At 42.1% G+C, this 18978-nt stretch overlaps 2 protein-coding genes across 4 annotated transcripts in view; one reads left to right on the top strand and one right to left on the bottom strand.

Annotated features, from left to right (window-relative positions):
* LOC139543152 (membrane-associated guanylate kinase, WW and PDZ domain-containing protein 2-like) overlaps positions 1–18978 on the bottom strand; it is a 126466-nt gene that overhangs the window by 86118 nt on the left and 21370 nt on the right. The window contains exon 3 of the mRNA XM_071349390.1: positions 16931–17047. Within this exon, the coding sequence (XP_071205491.1) occupies positions 16931–17047 (117 nt within the window). The remainder of the gene's footprint in view (positions 1–16930; positions 17048–18978) is intronic.
* On the top strand, positions 10222–13927 carry LOC139543149 (uncharacterized). Of its 3 annotated transcripts, none has more exons than XM_071349386.1 (9): positions 10222–10941; positions 11029–11205; positions 11296–11357; positions 11440–11526; positions 11614–11655; positions 11724–11897; positions 11977–12665; positions 12947–13058; positions 13153–13927. In XM_071349386.1, exons 1-7 carry the CDS (start codon positions 10845–10847, stop codon positions 12034–12036), a joined length of 699 nt encoding a protein of 232 aa, XP_071205487.1. In that variant the 5' UTR covers positions 10222–10844; the 3' UTR covers positions 12037–12665; positions 12947–13058; positions 13153–13927. The 3 variants fall into 3 exon arrangements, with proteins under 3 accessions (XP_071205487.1, XP_071205488.1, XP_071205489.1); XM_071349387.1 differs by having other exon boundaries at positions 12735–13058; XM_071349388.1 differs by having other exon boundaries at positions 10226–11205.

Raw genomic sequence — 18978 nt, 5'->3', positions numbered from 1 at the left:
TCAGACTCAGGAAGGTTAACACCACCCTCAGACTCAGGAAGGTTAACACCACCCTCAGACTCAGGAAGGTTTAAACCACCCTCAGACCCAGGAAGGTTAAAACCACCCTCAGACTCAGGAAGGTTAAAACCACCCTCAGACTCAGGAAGGTTAAAACCACCCTCAGACTCAGGAAGGTTAAAACCACCCTTTAGACTCAGGAAGGTTAAAACCACCCTTTAGACTCAGGAAGGTTAAAACTACCCTCAGACTCAGGAAGGTTAACACCACCCTCAGACTCAGGAAGGTTAAAACCACCCTCAGACTCAGGAAGGTTAAAACCACCCTCAGACTCAGGAAGGTTAATACCACCCTCAGACTTCGGAAGGTTAAAACCACCCTCAGACTTCGGAAGTTTAAAACCACCCTCAGACTTCGGAAGGTTAAAACCACCCTCAGACTCAAGAAGGTTAAAACCACCCTTTAGATTCAGGAAGGTTAAATCCACCCTTTAGACTCAGGAAGGTTAAAACCACCCTTTAGACTCAGGAAGGTTAAAACCACCCTCAGACTCAGGAAGGTTAACACCACCCTCAGACTCAGGAAGGTTAAAACTACCCTCAGACTCAGGAAGGTTAACACCACCCTCAGACTCAGGAAGGTTAAAACCACCCTCAGACTCAGGAAGGTTAAAACCACCCTTTAGACTCAGGAAGGTTAAAACCACCCTCAGACTCCGGAAGGTTAAAACCACCCTCAGACTCAGGAAGGTTAAAACCACCCTCAGACCCAGGAAGGTTAAAACCACCCTCAGACTCAGGAAGGTTAAAACCACCCTCAGACCCAGGAAGGTTAATACCACCCTCAGACTCAGACTCAGGAAGATTAAAACCACCCTCAGACTCAGGAAGGTTAAAATCACCCTCAGACTCAGGAAGGTTAAAACCACCCTCTGACTCAGGAAGGTTAAAATCACCCTCAGACTCAGGAAGGTTAAAATCACCCTCAGACTCAGGAAGGTTAAAATCACCCTCAGATTTCGGAAGGTTAAAACCACCCTCAGACTTAGGAAGGTTAAAACCACCCTCAGACTCAGGAAGGTTAAACCACCCTCAGACTCAGGAAGGTTAAAACACCCTCAGACTCAGGAAGGTTAAAACCACCCTCAGACTCAGGAAGGTTAAAACCACCCTCAGACTCAGGAAGGTTAAAACCACCCTTTAGACTCAGGAAGGTTAAATCCACCCTTTAGACTCAGGAAGGTTAACACCACCCTCAGACTCAGGAAGGTTAACACCACCCTCAGACTCAGGAAGGTTTAAACCACCCTCAGACCCAGGAAGGTTTAAACCACCCTCAGACTCAGGAAGGTTTAAAACCACCCTCCGACTCAGGAAGGTTAAAACCACCCTCAGACTCAGGAAGGTTAAAACCACCCTTTAGACTCAGGAAGGTTAAAACCACCCTCAGACTCAGGAAGATGTCAAACTTTCCCTTATAAATCTATGAGTTTTATTTTCCCATATAAAGCCTGTTATGACCGAGTATATATTATTTAAAGAATGTCTTAGGATAATTGGTATTACTGAAAATAAAAACAAAAACTTTGGCAGCCATGGAATTCTAGAGGTGTATTCTACCTGTAAGATTTATGGAATGATTAGTCCATTGAATTAGATCTGCTTTCACGTTGTTGAGTAATGGGATAAAGTTATCTTTATATATTTGTTTCTTGTTGTTACTTATTACACATACTAAGTATTTCATATTTTTTTGTTGTAAACTAAAAGGATTGCTGTAGATCATTTAGTTATTAGTTATTATTTTTCCTATTGCCATTATTACATTGCTTTCCATGTTAGTTTTTAGAGTATTCCGAAAATATTTAATTTTTAAAACCACCCTTTAGACTCAGGAAGGTTAAAACTACCCTCAGACTCAGGAAGGTTAACACCACCCTCAGACTCAGGAAGGTTAACACCACCCTCAGACTCAGGAAGGTTAAAACCACCCTCAGACTCAGGAAGGTTAAAACCACCCTTTAGATTCAGGAAGGTTAAATCCACCCTTTAGACTCAGGAAGGTTAAAACCACCCTTTAGACTCAGTAAGGTTAAAACCACCCTCAGACTCAGGAAGGTTAACACCACCCTCAGACTCAGGAAGGTTAACACCACCCTCAGACTCAGGAAGGTTAACACCACCCTCAGACTCAGGAAGGTTAACACCACCCTCAGACTCAGGAAGGTTAACACCACCCTCAGACTCAGGAAGGTTTAAACCACCCTCAGACTCAGGAAGGTTTAAACCACCCTCAGACCCAGGAAGGTTAAAACCACCCTCAGACTCAGGAAGGTTAAAACCACCCTCAGACTCAGGAAGGTTTAAACCACCCTCAGACCCAGGAAGGTTAAAACCACCCTCAGACTCAGGAAGGTTAAAACCACCCTTTAGATTCAGGAAGGTTAAATCCACCCTTTAGACTCAGGAAGGTTAAAACCACCCTTTAGACTCAGTAAGGTTAACACCACCCTCAGACTCAGGAAGGTTAACACCACCCTCAGACTCAGGAAGGTTAACACCACCCTCAGACTCAGGAAGGTTAACACCACCCTCAGACTCAGGAAGGTTAACACCACCCTCAGACTCAGGAAGGTTTAAACCACCCTCAGACCCAGGAAGGTTAAAACCACCCTCAGACTCAGGAAGGTTAAAACCACCCTCAGACTCAGGAAGGTTAAAACCACCCTCAGACTCAGGAAGGTTAAAACCACCCTCAGACTCAGGAAGGTTAAAACCACCCTCAGACTCAGGAAGGTTAAAACCACCCTTTAGACTCAGGAAGGTTAAAACCACCCTTTAGACTCAGGAAGGTTAAAACTACCCTCAGACTCAGGAAGGTTAACACCACCCTCAGACTCAGGAAGGTTAAAACCACCCTCAGACTCAGGAAGGTTAAAACCACCCTTTAGACTCAGGAAGGTTAAAACTACCCTCAGACTCAGGAAGGTTAACACCACCCTCAGACTCAGGAAGGTTAAAACCACCCTCAGACCCAGGAAGGTTAAAACCACCCTCAGACTCAGGAAGGTTAAAACCACCCTCAGACCCAGGAAGGTTAATACCACCCTCAGACTCAGACTCAGGAAGATTAAAACCACCCTCAGACTCAGGAAGGTTAAAATCACCCTCAGACTCAGGAAGGTTAAAACCACCCTCTGACTCAGGAAGGTTAAAACCACCCTCTGACTCAGGAAGGTTAAAATCACCCTCAGACTTCGGAAGGTTAAAACCACCCTCAGACTTAGGAAGGTTAAAACCACCCTCAGACTCAGGAAGGTTAAACCACCCTCAGACTCAGGAAGGTTAAAACACCCTCAGACTCAGGAAGGTTAAAACCAGCCTCAGACTCAGGAAGGTTAAAACCACCCTCAGACTCAGGAAGGTTAAAACCACCCTCAGACTCAGGAAGGTTAAAACCACCCTCAGACTTCGGAAGGTTAAAACCACCCTCAGACTTCGGAAGTTTAAAACCACCCTCAGACTTCGGAAGGTTAAAACCACCCTCAGACTCAAGAAGGTTAAAACCACCCTTTAGATTCAGGAAGGTTAAATCCACCCTTTAGACTCAGGAAGGTTAAAACCACCCTTTAGACTCAGGAAGGTTAAAACCACCCTCAGACTCAGGAAGGTTAACACCACCCTCAGACTCAGGAAGGTTAAAACTACCCTCAGACTCAGGAAGGTTAACACCACCCTCAGACTCAGGAAGGTTAAAACCACCCTCAGACTCAGGAAGGTTAAAACCACCCTCTAGACTCAGGAAGGTTAAAACCACCCTCAGACTCCGGAAGGTTAAAACCACCCTCAGACTCAGGAAGGTTAAAACCACCCTCAGACCCAGGAAGGTTAAAACCACCCTCAGACCCAGGAAGGTTAATACCACCCTCAGACTCAGACTCAGGAAGATTAAAACCGCCCTCAGACTCAGGAAGGTTAAAATCACCCTCAGACTCAGGAAGGTTAAAACCACCCTCTGACTCAGGAAGGTTAAAATCACCCTCAGACTCAGGAAGGTTAAAATCACCCTCAGACTTCGGAAGGTTAAAACCACCCTCAGACTTAGGAAGGTTAAAACCACCCTCAGACTCAGGAAGGTTAAACCACCCTCAGACTCAGGAAGGTTAAAACACCCTCAGACTCAGGAAGGTTAAAACCACCCTCAGACTCAGGAAGGTTAAAACCACCCTCAGACTCAGGAAGGTTAAAACCACCCTTTAGACTCAGGAAGGTTAAATCCACCCTTTAGACTCAGGAAGGTTAACACCACCCTCAGACTCAGGAAGGTTAACACCACCCTCAGACTCAGGAAGGTTTAAACCACCCTCAGACCCAGGAAGGTTTAAACCACCCTCAGACTCAGGAAGGTTTAAAACCACCCTCCGACTCAGGAAGGTTAAAACCACCCTCAGACTCAGGAAGGTTAAAACCACCATTTAGACTCAGGAAGGTTTAAACCACCCTCAGACTCAGGAAGGTTTAAACCACCCTCAGACTCAGGAAGGTTAAAACCACCCTCCGACTCAGGAAGGTTAAAACCACCCTCAGACTCAGGAAGGTTAAAACCAGCCTCAGACTCAGGAAGGTTAAAACCACCCTCAGACTCAGGAAGATGTCAAACTTTCCCTTATAAATCTATGAGTTTTATTTTCCCATATAAAGCCTGTTATGACCGAGTATATATTATTTAAAGAATGTCTTAGGATAATTGGTATTACTGAAAATAAATACAAAAACTTTGGCAGCCATGGAATTCTAGAGGTGTATTCTACCTGTAAGATTTATGGAACGATTAGTCCATTGAATTAGATCTGCTTTCACGTTGTTGAGTAATGGGATAAAGTTATCTTTATATATTTGTTTCTTGTTGTTACTTATTAAACATACTAAGTATTTCATATTTTTTTGTTGTAAACTAAAAGGATTGCTGTAGATCATTTAGTTATTAGTTATTATTTTTCCTATTGCCATTATTACATTGCTTTCCATGTTAGTTTTTAGAGTATTCCGAAAATATTTAATTTTTAAAACCACCCTTTAGACTCAGGAAGGTTAAAACTACCCTCAGACTCAGGAAGGTTAACACCACCCTCAGACTCAGGAAGGTTAACACCACCCTCAGACTCAGGAAGGTTAAAACCACCCTCAGACTCAGGAAGGTTAAAACCACCCTTTAGATTCAGGAAGGTTAAATCCACCCTTTAGACTCAGGAAGGTTAAAACCACCCTTTAGACTCAGTAAGGTTAAAACCACCCTCAGACTCAGGAAGGTTAACACCACCCTCAGACTCAGGAAGGTTAACACCACCCTCAGACTCAGGAAGGTTAACACCACCCTCAGACTCAGGAAGGTTAACACCACCCTCAGACTCAGGAAGGTTAACACCACCCTCAGACTCAGGAAGGTTTAAACCACCCTCAGACCCAGGAAGGTTAAAACCACCCTCAGACTCAGGAAGGTTAAAACCACCCTCAGACTCAGGAAGGTTAAAACCACCCTCAGACTCAGGAAGGTTAAAACCACCCTTTAGACTCAGGAAGGTTAAAACCACCCTTTAGACTCAGGAAGGTTAAAACTACCCTCAGACTCAGGAAGGTTAACACCACCCTCAGACTCAGGAAGGTTAAAACCACCCTCAGACTCAGGAAGGTTAAAACCACCCTTTAGACTCAGGAAGGTTAAAACTACCCTCAGACTCAGGAAGGTTAACACCACCCTCAGACTCAGGAAGGTTAAAACCACCCTCAGACCCAGGAAGGTTAAAACCACCCTCAGACTCAGGAAGGTTAAAACCACCCTCAGACCCAGGAAGGTTAATACCACCCTCAGACTCAGACTCAGGAAGATTAAAACCACCCTCAGACTCAGGAAGGTTAAAATCACCCTCAGACTCAGGAAGGTTAAAACCACCCTCTGACTCAGGAAGGTTAAAACCACCCTCTGACTCAGGAAGGTTAAAATCACCCTCAGACTTCGGAAGGTTAAAACCACCCTCAGACTTAGGAAGGTTAAAACCACCCTCAGACTCAGGAAGGTTAAACCACCCTCAGACTCAGGAAGGTTAAAACACCCTCAGACTCAGGAAGGTTAAAACCACCCTCAGACTCAGGAAGGTTAAAACCACCCTCAGACTCAGGAAGGTTAAAACCACCCTTTAGACTCAGGAAGGTTAAATCCACCCTTTAGACTCAGGAAGGTTAACACCACCCTCAGACTCAGGAAGGTTAACACCACCCTCAGACTCAGGAAGGTTTAAACCACCCTCAGACCCAGGAAGGTTTAAACCACCCTCAGACTCAGGAAGGTTTAAAACCACCCTCCGACTCAGGAAGGTTAAAACCACCCTCAGACTCAGGAAGCTTAAAACCACCCTCAGACTCAGGAATGTTTAAACCACCCTCAGACTCAGGAAGGTTTAAACCACCCTCAGACTCAGGAAGGTTAAAACCACCCTCCGACTCAGGAAGGTTAAAACCACCCTCAGACTCAGGAAGGTTAAAACCAGCCTCAGACTCAGGAAGGTTAAAACCACCCTCAGACTCAGGAAGATGTCAAACTTTCCCTTATAAATCTATGAGTTTTATTTTCCCATATAAAGCCTGTTATGACCGAGTATATATTATTTAAAGAATGTCTTAGGATAATTGGTATTACTGAAAATAAATACAAAAACTTTGGCAGCCATGGAATTCTAGAGGTGTATTCTACCTGTAAGATTTATGGAACGATTAGTCCATTGAATTAGATCTGCTTTCACGTTGTTGAGTAATGGGATAAAGTTATCTTTATATATTTGTTTCTTGTTGTTACTTATTAAACATACTAAGTATTTCATATTTTTTTGTTGTAAACTAAAAGGATTGCTGTAGATCATTTAGTTATTAGTTATTATTTTTCCTATTGCCATTATTACATTGCTTTCCATGTTAGTTTTTAGAGTATTCCGAAAATATTTAATTTTTTACAAGTGGAGGCATTGAATTTTCAATATTAGTCAGGTATATCAGGAGATTGCCTGCAAATAAATGTAGTTTATTTATTCATGTTTACCCATGCTGATACCTGTTACGTTTCGTTCCTGTCTAAATCTTTATGCTCCTGTCTAAATCAATTGCCAGTGCAAAAAGGAGGGGGGAGAGAGGACATCCCTGTCTTGTGCCCCATTCTCAATGTTATCAGATAATGTATTATTTATGTATATTTCTGCTTTATTTTTTATGAAATGTATTATTTCAGCTGGAAAGTTGAAGACTTCCAAAGTTTTGAATAGAAAAGGCCATTCAAGACGGTCGAAAGTAAATCCTATGTAAATCCTGTAAATCCTATGAGGATACAAACACTGCCCATGCCTTCCTCTAGATGTCAGTAAGAGGTGACAATTTGAATGGAGTCGATTGCGCAATCAGGGCCCGTATAAAACAGAAAAGACCGGATGTACCGTTCTTTTCCTGCTGCGCCTCACGCAAGATGGACGTCGGACTCTCTCTCTTTCCAAGCGTTGGTTTAGCCACTTATATATCGCCGGTCATGTTTTTACTCGTTATAGGTGTTAAAAACATCATAAGGTAGTTAATTTAAACCGTTTTATAGCAATTTATATCCGTTTAGTGCGATTTTGAGGCATTGCTTTGTGATGCACATTGAAGCACCGGGCACGTTTCGGGGTCCCGGTCGAACGTTAGTGGGCATTTCGACGGACAAGAGGACAGCTTTCGACCAAAAGAAGATTAGACCCAAGAAAGGATACATTGCCCAAGATACTGATGGAAGAACAGCTCACAGTAAGAACTATTTATGATGATAAATCGCTGTTCTGTTGAAAATTTTTAAACGCATATGTCGCCATTTTGTTATGTGTAGCTTCGCTTGGCGGACCCGGTATTGCACAGTAAGGATAATTTTACAAATTTAAGTCAGCGATTGCATTAAGAACTAATTTGTCTTTCGATTCCTGTCAACCCTGTATTTTTTAGTCAAGTTTATGATTAGCTATCGATTAGACTAGATCACTCTCAAATATAGCGCCCGACATTTTCAGGGCAGTTTTGCTAGTATTCTCATTGTATAACCACGTTTTTTTGTGGCTAAATATGCACATTTTCGAACAAACTCTATATGTATGTTGTAATATGATGTTACAGGAGTGTCATCGGAAGAATTCTGAGAAGGTTAGTGAAAAAATTAATATATTTTGGTGATCATAACGTTATCGCTCCCCTTGCCTTTGATTCATGCTGGGGTAACGTTTGCACATGTGGTATGCTAATATAACGATTTATTGTGTTTTCGCTGTAAAACGCTTAGAAAATCTGAAATATTGTCTGAATTCACAAGATCTGTGTCTTTCCATTGCTATGCTTTGTCTATTTTTATGAAATGTTTTATGATGAGTAAATTGGTAATACACGTTGCTCTCTGTATTTATTCTAGTCGAGTTGTGATGGTGGGTGCAATTGTAAACTATGATTTCTACCTGAAATATGCACATTTTTCTAACAAAAACTATCCTATACAATAAATATGTTATCAGACTGTCATCTGATGAGGTTTTTTCTTGGTTAGTGGCTATCAATATCTTTATTTGGCCGAATTGGTGATAGCTACTGGTGGAGAGAAAAAATGGTGGACAAAGAAAAATTGTGTCTTTTGCTAACGTGGTTAGCTAATAGATTTACATATTGTGTCTTCCCTGTAAAACATTTTAAAAATCAGAAATTATTGCTGGATTCACAAGAAGTGGATCTTTCATCTGGTATCTTGGACTTGTGATTGAATGATATTTAGATGCTACTATTTACTTGTGACGCTATGCTAGCTATGCTATTCAGCTTTTTTACTGGTGGGGGGTGCTCCCGGATCCGGGTTTCTGACTCGTTAGAAGTTAATGAAATGGGTTTCCACGGCCGAGCAGCCGCACACAAGCCTAAGATCACCACGCGCAATGCCAAGCGTCGGCTGGAGTCGTGTAAAGCTTGAGAATTGGAACGCCGACTGCGAGCCAGGCCTAAATGCCAAACATCATTACCCGACCTCACTAATGCTCTTGTGGCTGAATGGAAGCAAGTCCCTGCAGCAATGTTCCAACCCAGAAGAGCGGAGGCTGTTACAGCAGCAAAGGGGGTCCCAACTACATATTAATACCCATGGTTTTGGAATGAGATGTTCGACGAGCTGGTGTCCACATATTTTTGGTCATGTAGTGTATATAGGTTTTCATAGAAGCTTTTAAAATGGTAATTTATAGTGTTGTTGTTTCTAATTAAAGCATTTGTATCATTTTAAAATAATATCTGGTTTAGCATATATTCGTTTTTGTCAGATATTTACCGTTTAAAATGAAAGAAAAATGATTTACTCAGATTTTACTTTTTCAGAGTATGAGATTATCATTCCCCCTAATGTAAGCCTTCAAAGCGTCCCAAACTGTTTCGTGGGGAGGGCTTTTCTATGTCCTCTATGTCTACATTTATAATGGTAAGTCCTATATTTTTTAATTTACTTATTTAATTTCGGATCTTGAAGAGAGGCTAAGAGAATATAAGCAACATGTTTTTTGACAACTTCTGGTTGGACTGATCTGTAACGTGAGCCTGATATCTGATTCTGATTGGAATAGACAGATTATTACCATCCAAGGTATTTTATTTTCAAGAATAAGTTATTTTGAGAACTTTGTTGCCAATTACACTTCTTAAGCACATTGTAACGCTCTTCTACTTCTTCCTCCTCCTCTGACGAGGAGGAGCATGGATCAGAGAACCAATTTGCAGCGTGGTAGTTAGACATAATATTTATTCAAATGAAAATGACGAAACACGAAATAACACTTGACTAATACAAAACAACAAAACGACATAGACTGACCTAAAACATGAGAACTTACATATAGACGAAGAAGGCACGAACAGGTACAGACTACAAACAAACGCTACAGTCTCGTGTGGTACGAACATACATACAGACACAGGAGACAACCACCCACAACAAACAATGTGAAACACCTACCTTAATATGGCTCTCAATCAGAGGAAACGTCAACCACCTGCCTCTAATTGAGAACCATATCAGGTCACCCATTAACCAACATAGAAACACATAACATAGACTACCCACCCAAACTCACGCCCTGACCGTCAAACACATACAAAACAACAGAAAACAGGGGCCTGTTGCACAAAAGTAGAATTAAGACATCCGGGATAAATGACTCAGCTGAGCTCAATGAAGCCAAAACATGTGCGTCCAGGCTTAATTGGTTGCACAAAGACCAAGCCAGGATGAGCAGACACGGATTCATTAAGCCAGGTGAAACCAATCCTGGATAGGTGCGCGCTCACGGCTCACTCAAATAGACCCCGCCACAGATCACAGATTAACTGATTTACCATGGCAACTAGAGCCGCGTACTTTTCCCCGTCGGAAGCACAAATCCTCATGGAGGCATACGAGGAGGTAAAAGATATAATTAAGAAGAAAGGCAACACCGCCACAGTGATAAAGCAAAGAGAAAAAGCGTGGCAAAGTATTGCAGACCGCCTGAATGCGTAAGTAGTGCACAATTACACACTCACCGCTCCGCTGAAACATCACAATTACAATTCAAATATTTAATTCACATCTCCAAAAATGCAGTTGTACTGTAATTATGAAACGGTTAAATTTTTAATTGAAATGCACTGCAGATATGAGTGAAATTGTGTAAAGTAACTCCATCACACTGTATAAAGCTATGATAAATTTTTTGATATTTTTACTGAAAACAAGACAAAAATACCAAGTAATTTTTTGCAGTGTGACTCCATTAAATGTGTGTGTGTGTGTGTGTGTGTAGATTAAACATGAACGGGCCAAAACGGACATGGCAGCAGGTCAAAATCAAATACAAGAACATTCTGCAGAATGGTATGGTCCCTGACTAATATTTAACAAAGCACAAGCATATATTGTACCCAGAAGGTGCCTGCTCACACATTGTCTGTACTGTTTTAGCAGTGAAAAAGAATACCCACAGACAAGGCACGGGTGGTGGGTCACCAAAGGCTGACCTTACCCCAGCAGAGGACATGGCCTTGGAGCTAAATAAAGGCAGGCCCGTCTTAGAGGGGATCCCTGGGGGGAAAGAGACGAGCATAGGTTCCTCCCAAGATGCCACCCGCTTCATTCAAGGTATGTCCTTCCATCTCTACATGGGATACAACCACATTCATATTGAATCAATTTGGACTGTCTGACTTTGGTTTACCTATTGCCTTGCAGTGTCTGGCAGCACTGTGTTCCTGTTAGAGCCACCAGCACAAGCACCAGACGATGCTGATCCAGTGAGTACTCCATCAAAGGCATACTGTAGGCCTGGCATGTCTTGTCTACTAGCTTCAATATGAATCCGATTAAATGTGATAGGGTGAAGGCCCCAGTGCAGCAGCAACAGCACATGATGGAGACGATGATGAGGAGGAGACCATCTCTCTGGATTCCAGAAGGCATGAGGTATCATGTTAAGACTGTGAAAGTACTATTTACTCTACAATGGTGAGGAGTCCTCATCAAAATCAAAAAATCTAATTTCTTTTACAGGACCCAGATGCTATACAGTGGGAAAACCAGCCTGGCAACATAGTGCGTATTAATAAAAGGACACCACATCCTGCCAAATTCCAGCTGCGCTAATTGTATTGTGTTCACAGAGCTCACAAGCTATCAGAAAGTTGTATGGCAACCACCTCCGGCGCCAAATAGAACTGGCAGACATAGACATTCAGTACAAGAAGAAAAAGATGGAAAATCTTGCACTGGAGTCCGAAATAAAAAAGAGGACAATTAGGAAACTGGACCTTGAAATAAAAAAACTTGAGAGGGAGGTGAGATATGCCTTCAATGTACACTGTATGCTAACTGTAACACAAATGTATTAATCATTATTTTTCTTTCCTCCCCCAGCTCCAAGAAGATGACACAGCTCAAAATAAAAATTTGGTATATTCTCGTAAAGTCAAGTGAGCCATGACATATGAGCTCTTATTGTGAGCACACAGGACGGTGGCATCTTTCTAAGGTTTTTTTTATTTTCCCAGCAATCAGTACAACCAAGTCATCGTTATAAGGCATCGCCCTCTTTTGCCCACCCCCCCAGCACCAGGTGTGGCCACTAGCCTATATGAAGGCCCAAAATTGTGTGTTCCTTTCTGCTCTGACAATGGCATGCCCATTCGTGCGAGATGTGGTGGATGAAGAAGCACTTGTGCTGAGGAGAGCCTTCAGGCGAGAAAGGGTCTTCAGGGACCGGTTGGACCCACTGGCCTTCCCTGATGACCATCTATATGAAAGATACAGGTTTTCTGCAGATGGCATCAGGTATCTATGCAGACTACTGGGTCCCAGGATTAAGCACCGCACTGCACGGAGCCATGCACTGAGTGTGGAGCAAATGGTTTGTGTGGCCTTGCGCTTTTTTGCTAGTGGAGCCTTCCTGTACTCAGTGGGGGATGCAGAACAGCTGAACAAGGCCACAATTTGCCGCACAATAAGGAGTGTGTGTCTGGCTATCAAAGCATTAGCAGATGTCTTCATCTCCTTCCCTGGCCACAGAAGACTCTGTGACATCAAAGAGGAGTTCTATAGGATTGCAGGTAAGAGGATCTACAAATTACAGGACAACTGTTAACACATAGTAGGATACTCATTACTTTGTGTGACAGGTTTCCCCAATGTCATTGGTGCAGTGGACTGCACACACATAAGGATAAAAGCCCCCTCAGGTGCCCATGAGGCCGATTTTGTGAATAGGAAATCCTTTCACAGCATTAATGTTCAGGTGAACATAACTTTTTGATATTGTCCATTGACGAACACTCTGCATTGCCAGTGATGTGCATTGATTGGTGTAATATTCCTCATCTTATGATTTCAGATGGTCTGCAATGCTGACTGTGTGATCAGCAATGTTGTGGCAAAATGGCCTGGCTCAGTCCATGACTCCAGAATCTTTCGGGCCTCTGAAATCTATCAGTGCCTATCACAAGGTAAGCCACACAACCCCTATTTATAACCATCATGGCTGTGTCAAGAATATCACTGTGTTTATGAGGTAGTAATGATGAGATTTTGTGTTGACAGGTGAATTCTCTGGTGTGTTGCTGGGAGACAGGGGGTATGGCTGCCAGCCTTTTCTCCTGACACCTTTCACAGACCCCCAGGAAGCACAGCAGGCCTACAACCATGCCCATGCCAGGACCAGGGCCAGAGTTGAAATGACCTTTGGCCTCCTGAAGGCACGCTTTCACTGCCTTCACAAATTAAGGGTCAGCCCTGTTAGGGCATGTGATATTACTGTGGCTTGTGCTGTCCTCCACAATGTGGCCTGCCTGAGGAAGGAGAGGGCCCCCAGAGTGCCACCAGCCATGGACTGGGACAATCCGGCAATCTTCCCTGATGACGACAGTGGTCGGCTGCTGAGGGACCAATATGTGTTGAATTATTTTAGTTAGTATGTGTGCTTTCAATTTTGGTTAAATATGTCCTGCGGTGGCAGAGGAATTTGGGTTTTTTTGGGTTCGTTTTTTGACGAATTTGGCCTCTTATGATGTTTGTGCGGTATACTGTGTGTAATACAAGGCTGCAGGGAGGCTACTGCATCCATTCATTTGTCTGTTCAGTTGATGTGTATGGATTTGTCCTGCATTTATTTTAGTGTGCAGACATGCAGGGTGTGTTATATACAGACCTTTGAATGTGTATGTATCATTTTGTATAATATGCTTGGATTCTGTGCTTTCCATCTTGTAGAGTCACTGTGACTTCAGTTTCGAAAGGAGCTGATGGTTTACCTGCTTTGTTTTGTCCTTATTCAATAAAGGAACATAATGTTACACATTGTGTTTTTATATTCATATGGAATGTGTATTTGTTTATATGACAGAGTACTAGGGCCACACTGAAGAAAAAGGATAAAGTCATAAATTTATGAGGCTGGTTCTTTCTGCAGAAAAGCTACATATTGTTTTTACAGTTTTGATACTTATGACAATGTGATACTTAATATTCTGGCACATCAGCATGTCTTTGTTTATGAAACCATACTGAAGTACAATTTCACGAAATGCCCCACATCTGTCATTTTAACAACTGTCCTCCTTTAAAACAACTGGTTACAATATTATGACTTGTGTTTTTTTCCCCTCTGTGGCCCTAATATTCTATCATTTTATATATAGCCTTATAGTCTATGGGAAACTGTAAATTATCTAATGATAGCAACATCATCTAAAAATCATTTTTTATCCAAAATCATTGAAATTAATGATCACAAACGTTTAAATAATAACAGTGGGTCTAGTTATATGTGATAACAATGTATAGTGAGCAGTGAAATAACTATTGGTTTCCATTTGTGGTGACTGCTGACTGACATTAGGGATGAGATTAAATAGATCCTGGAATTTAGCCTGGTCTGGAGCAGGCTAGCTCCACAGAATAAATCTCCATGGTAATTTATACCATAACATATCCTCCTGCCCCCTATCCATCTTTAGTGCAACCGGATTACGGATCAATTGAGCCAGGATCACCAAGATATCCTGGCTTAATCCCTTATCCTAGTTTTGTGCAACAGGCCCCAGGTCAGGAACGTGACACACATTCTCCAATTGTAAATAAAAACACAACTTCTGCACCTGAACCTGCCTGTCTCCTGTAACACGTCTGACGACTACTATTCTACACACTCTCTATTTCACTTGTCTGGTATTAATTAGTACATCAGTCAACCATCACTTAGAAACTTTGTGTTGTGTGGTCTGTGCGTTCCAGCGGTTAACGACACCTAAACTACCACAGTCGTCACGGGTTACAATCTGACCACATGTACAGCCTAAACTACCACAGTCGTCACGGGTTACAATCTGACCACATGTACAGCCTAAACTACCACAGTCGTCACCGGTTACAATCTGACCACATGTACAGCCTAAACTACCACAGTCGTCACGGGTTACAATCTGACCACATGTACAGCCTAAACTACCACAGTCGTCAGGGGTTACAATCTGACCACATGTACAGCCTAAACTACCACAGTCGTCACGGGTTACAATCTGACCACATGTACAGCCTAAACTACCACAGTCGTCACGGGTTACAATCTGACCACATGTACAGCCTAAACTACCACAGTCGTCAGGGGTTACAATCTGACCACATGTACAGCCTAAACTACCACAGTCGTCAGGGGTTACAATCTGACCACATGTACAGCCTAAACTACCACAGTCGTCACGGGTTACAATCTGACCACATGTACAGCCTAAACTACCACAGTCGTCACGGGTTACAATCTGACCACATGTACAGCCTAAACTACCACAGTCGTCACGGGTTACGATCTGACCACATGTACAGCCTAAACTACCACAGTCGTCTGAGGTTACAATCTGACCACATGTACAGCCTAAACTACCACAGTCGTCACGGGTTACAATCTGACCACATGTACAGCCTAAACTACCACAGTCGTCAGGGGTTACAATCTGACCACATGTACAGCCTAAACTACCACAGTCGTCACGGGTTACAATCTGACCACATGTACAGCCTAAACTACCACAGTCGTCACGGGTTACAATCTGACCACATGTACAGCCTAAACTACCACAGTCGTCACGGGTTACAATCTGACCACATGTACAGCCTAAACTACCACAGTCGTCACGGGTTACAATCTGACCTTCTGACCTTTCCCCTGTTTACTGTCTTATCTCAATAAAAATACCCCCCAGCCCCCCCAAAAAAATAAAGTCTGAGTTGTTATTGTAATTCTTCAATGGAAACACCATCCCATTAATCAGCTTTTATCAGGTGTAAGGTACTACTACTAACAAAGCGTCCACGTTATAAACTCTGGTATAAACATCAAACTGCATCCAAAACTGTAAAAGTGAACGGTAGAATAGTGGTTGACATGGAGGAATGAGGCTGGAGGAGGTTTTGATGGGGGAACAAATCTGGGTTTCTATTCCCATAAGGCACCTGGGTCCATCGGGGTCTAAAGTAGTGCACTATATATAGGGAATGGGGTTCTATAGGGCCCTGATCTAAAGTAGTGCACTATATATAGGGAATAGGGTTCTATAGGGCCCTGGTCTAAAGTAGTGCACTATATTAGGGAATAGGGTGCCATTTGGGATGCAATCGAACAACAAGCAACGGTCTGTCCAGACGAATCATCTTACTGGGCTGACGCTTGACGACGGTTACCATAGAAACAGTGCTTCTCTCACCCGGTTAGTAAGTGAACTTTTCACTTGTATTTATCTTTTGATCTGTGATTTGTTTTTGAGCGGGAGAAGCTGGCAGCTCTCTCTCCGTCGACACGACGGCATCGCAGCTTTGCTACACGGTTGTTTTCCTATGTAATCATCTGTGATTGGGTACATCTGATTATAAGTGCATGAGTATATCAAAATGTGTTTTGGTAAGTGTTTGTGTGCGTGACTGCTTGATGTTTGTTGGACTGTGTGTGTGTGTGTGTGTGTGTGTGTGTGTGTGTGTGTGTGTGTGTGTGTGTGTGTGTGTGTGTGTGTGTGTGTGTGTGTGTGTGTGTGTGTGTGTGTGTGTGTGTGTGTGTGTGTGTGGGGAGAGGGTGCGTGATACACAGAGAGAGATGAGAGAGACATGTACACAGAGAGAGATGAGAGAGAGATGCAACACGATGTCTGTGTCTGTGTGTGTTCCTGACAGTGTGTGTGTGTTGTAATTGCTACTTAGATGTAGAGATTTATGTGTGTGTGTTTAAGAGAGAGAAAGTGTGTGTGTGTGCATGCCTGCGTGTGTGTGTGTGTGTGTGTGTGCATGCCTGCGTGTGTGTGTTTGTAGTTATAGTTATCACATTCATACTCACAGGGGACGGCTCGGAGGTACAGGTTCTCCCTGATCACCTGCTGTAGCTGGCTGTCCATGGACCCTGGAGTAAAACACCTGCTCAGGTACCACCTCAGGTCCTTACACAGAGTAGAGCCTGCACGGGAGAGACATGTCATCAGATGTCAACAACAAAACGTTAGTAAAGTGTGTGTGTCACCTGTAACAGATCTCCAACCCAGTGACGAGCTGTAGTTAAGGACTAACGACGTTGTGAAGGAGCCATTGAAGGCATTACGGTCACACCTCCACCGCTGCAGGCTGAACTGGTGTGGGTCCTACTACCTCCGTGTACCATGTCATCACACAGAGACAGGACAGGGTCAAATAACATGACGAAACAAGAGAAACACGGGGACATCTTCCTACGAAACAACATCTTCCTACAAAACAACAACATCTTCCTACAAAACAACATCTTCCTATAAAACAACAACATCTTCCTACAAAACAACAACATCTTCCTACAAAACATCAACATCTTCCTACAAAACAACAACATCTTCCTACAAAACAACATCTTCCTACAAAACAACAACATCTTCCTACAAAACAACAACATCTTCCTACAAAACAACAACATCTTCCTACAAAACAACAACATCTTCCTACAAAACATCAACATCTTCCTACAAAACAACAACATCTTCCTACGAAACAACAACATCTTCCTACAAAACAACAACATCTTCCTACAAAACAACAACATCTTCCTACAAAACAACAACATCTTCCTACAAAACAACAACATCTTCCTACAAAACAACAACATCTTCCTACAAAACAACAACATCTTCCTACGAAACAACATCTTCCTACAAAACAACAACATCTTCCTACAAAACAACAACATCTTCCTACAAAACAACAACATCTTCCTACAAAACAACAACATCTTCCTACAAAACAACAACATCTTCCTACAAAACAACAACATCTTCCTACAAAACAACAACATCTTCCTACAAAACAACAACATCTTCCTACAAAACATCAACATCTTCCTACAAAACAACAACATCTTCCTACAAAACAACAACATCTTCCTACAAAACAACATCTTCCTACAAAACATCAACATCTTCCTACAAAACAACAACATCTTCCTACAAAACAACATCTTCCTACAAAACAACAACATCTTCCTACAAAACAACAACATCTTCCTACAAAACAACAACATCTTCCTACAAAACAACAACATCTTCCTACAAAACAACAACATCTTCCTACGAAACAACAACATCTTCCTACAAAACAACAACATCTTCCTACAAAACAACAACATCTTCCTACAAAACATCAACATCTTCCTACAAAACAACAACATCTTCCTATAAAACAACAACATCTTCCTATAAAACAACAACATCTTCCTACAAAACAACAACATCTTCCTACAAAACAACAACATCTTCCTATAAAACAACAACATCTTCCTACAAAACAACAACATCTTCCTACAAAACAACAACATCTTCCTACAAAACAACAACATCTTCCTACAAAACAACAACATCTTCCTACAAAACAACAACATCTTCCTACAAAACAACAACATCTTCCTACGAAACATCAACATCTTCCTACGAAACAACAACATCTTCCTACAAAACAACAACATCTTCCTACAAAACAACAACATCTTCCTACAAAACAACAACATCTTCCTACAAAACAACAACATCTTCCTACGAAACAACAACATCTTCCTACAAAACAACAACATCTTCCTACAAAACAACAACATCTTCCTACAAAACAACAACATCTTCCTACAAAACATCAACATCTTCCTACAAAACAACAACATCTTCCTACAAAACAACAACATCTTCCTACAAAACAACAACATCTTCCTACAAAACAACAACATCTTCCTACAAAACAACAACATCTTCCTACAAAACAACAACATCTTCCTACAAAACAACAACATCTTCCTACAAAACAACAACATCTTCCTACAAAACAACAACATCTTCCTACAAAACAACAACATCTTCCTACGAAACAACATCTTCCTAC

The sequence above is a fragment of the Salvelinus alpinus genome, chromosome 17 (genome assembly GCF_045679555.1).
Source record: "Salvelinus alpinus chromosome 17, SLU_Salpinus.1, whole genome shotgun sequence".
NCBI lineage: Eukaryota > Metazoa > Chordata > Actinopteri > Salmoniformes > Salmonidae > Salvelinus > Salvelinus alpinus.
Note: the sequence above shows the minus strand (reverse complement) of the source record. Positions and strands in the feature narration are given on the sequence as shown.

Bases quoted from the DNA above. Each gene is read 5' to 3' on its own strand.
- LOC139543149 (XM_071349386.1), top strand. From the start codon at position 10,845: ATGTGTGTGTGTGTGTGTGTGTGTAGATTAAACATGAACGGGCCAAAA. The intron at 10,942-11,028 runs GTATGGTCCCTG...GTACTGTTTTAG, and splicing joins CAAGAACATTCTGCAGAATG to CAGTGAAAAAGAATACCCAC. The intron at 11,898-11,976 runs GTGAGATATGCC...TTCCTCCCCCAG, and splicing joins TAAAAAAACTTGAGAGGGAG to CTCCAAGAAGATGACACAGC.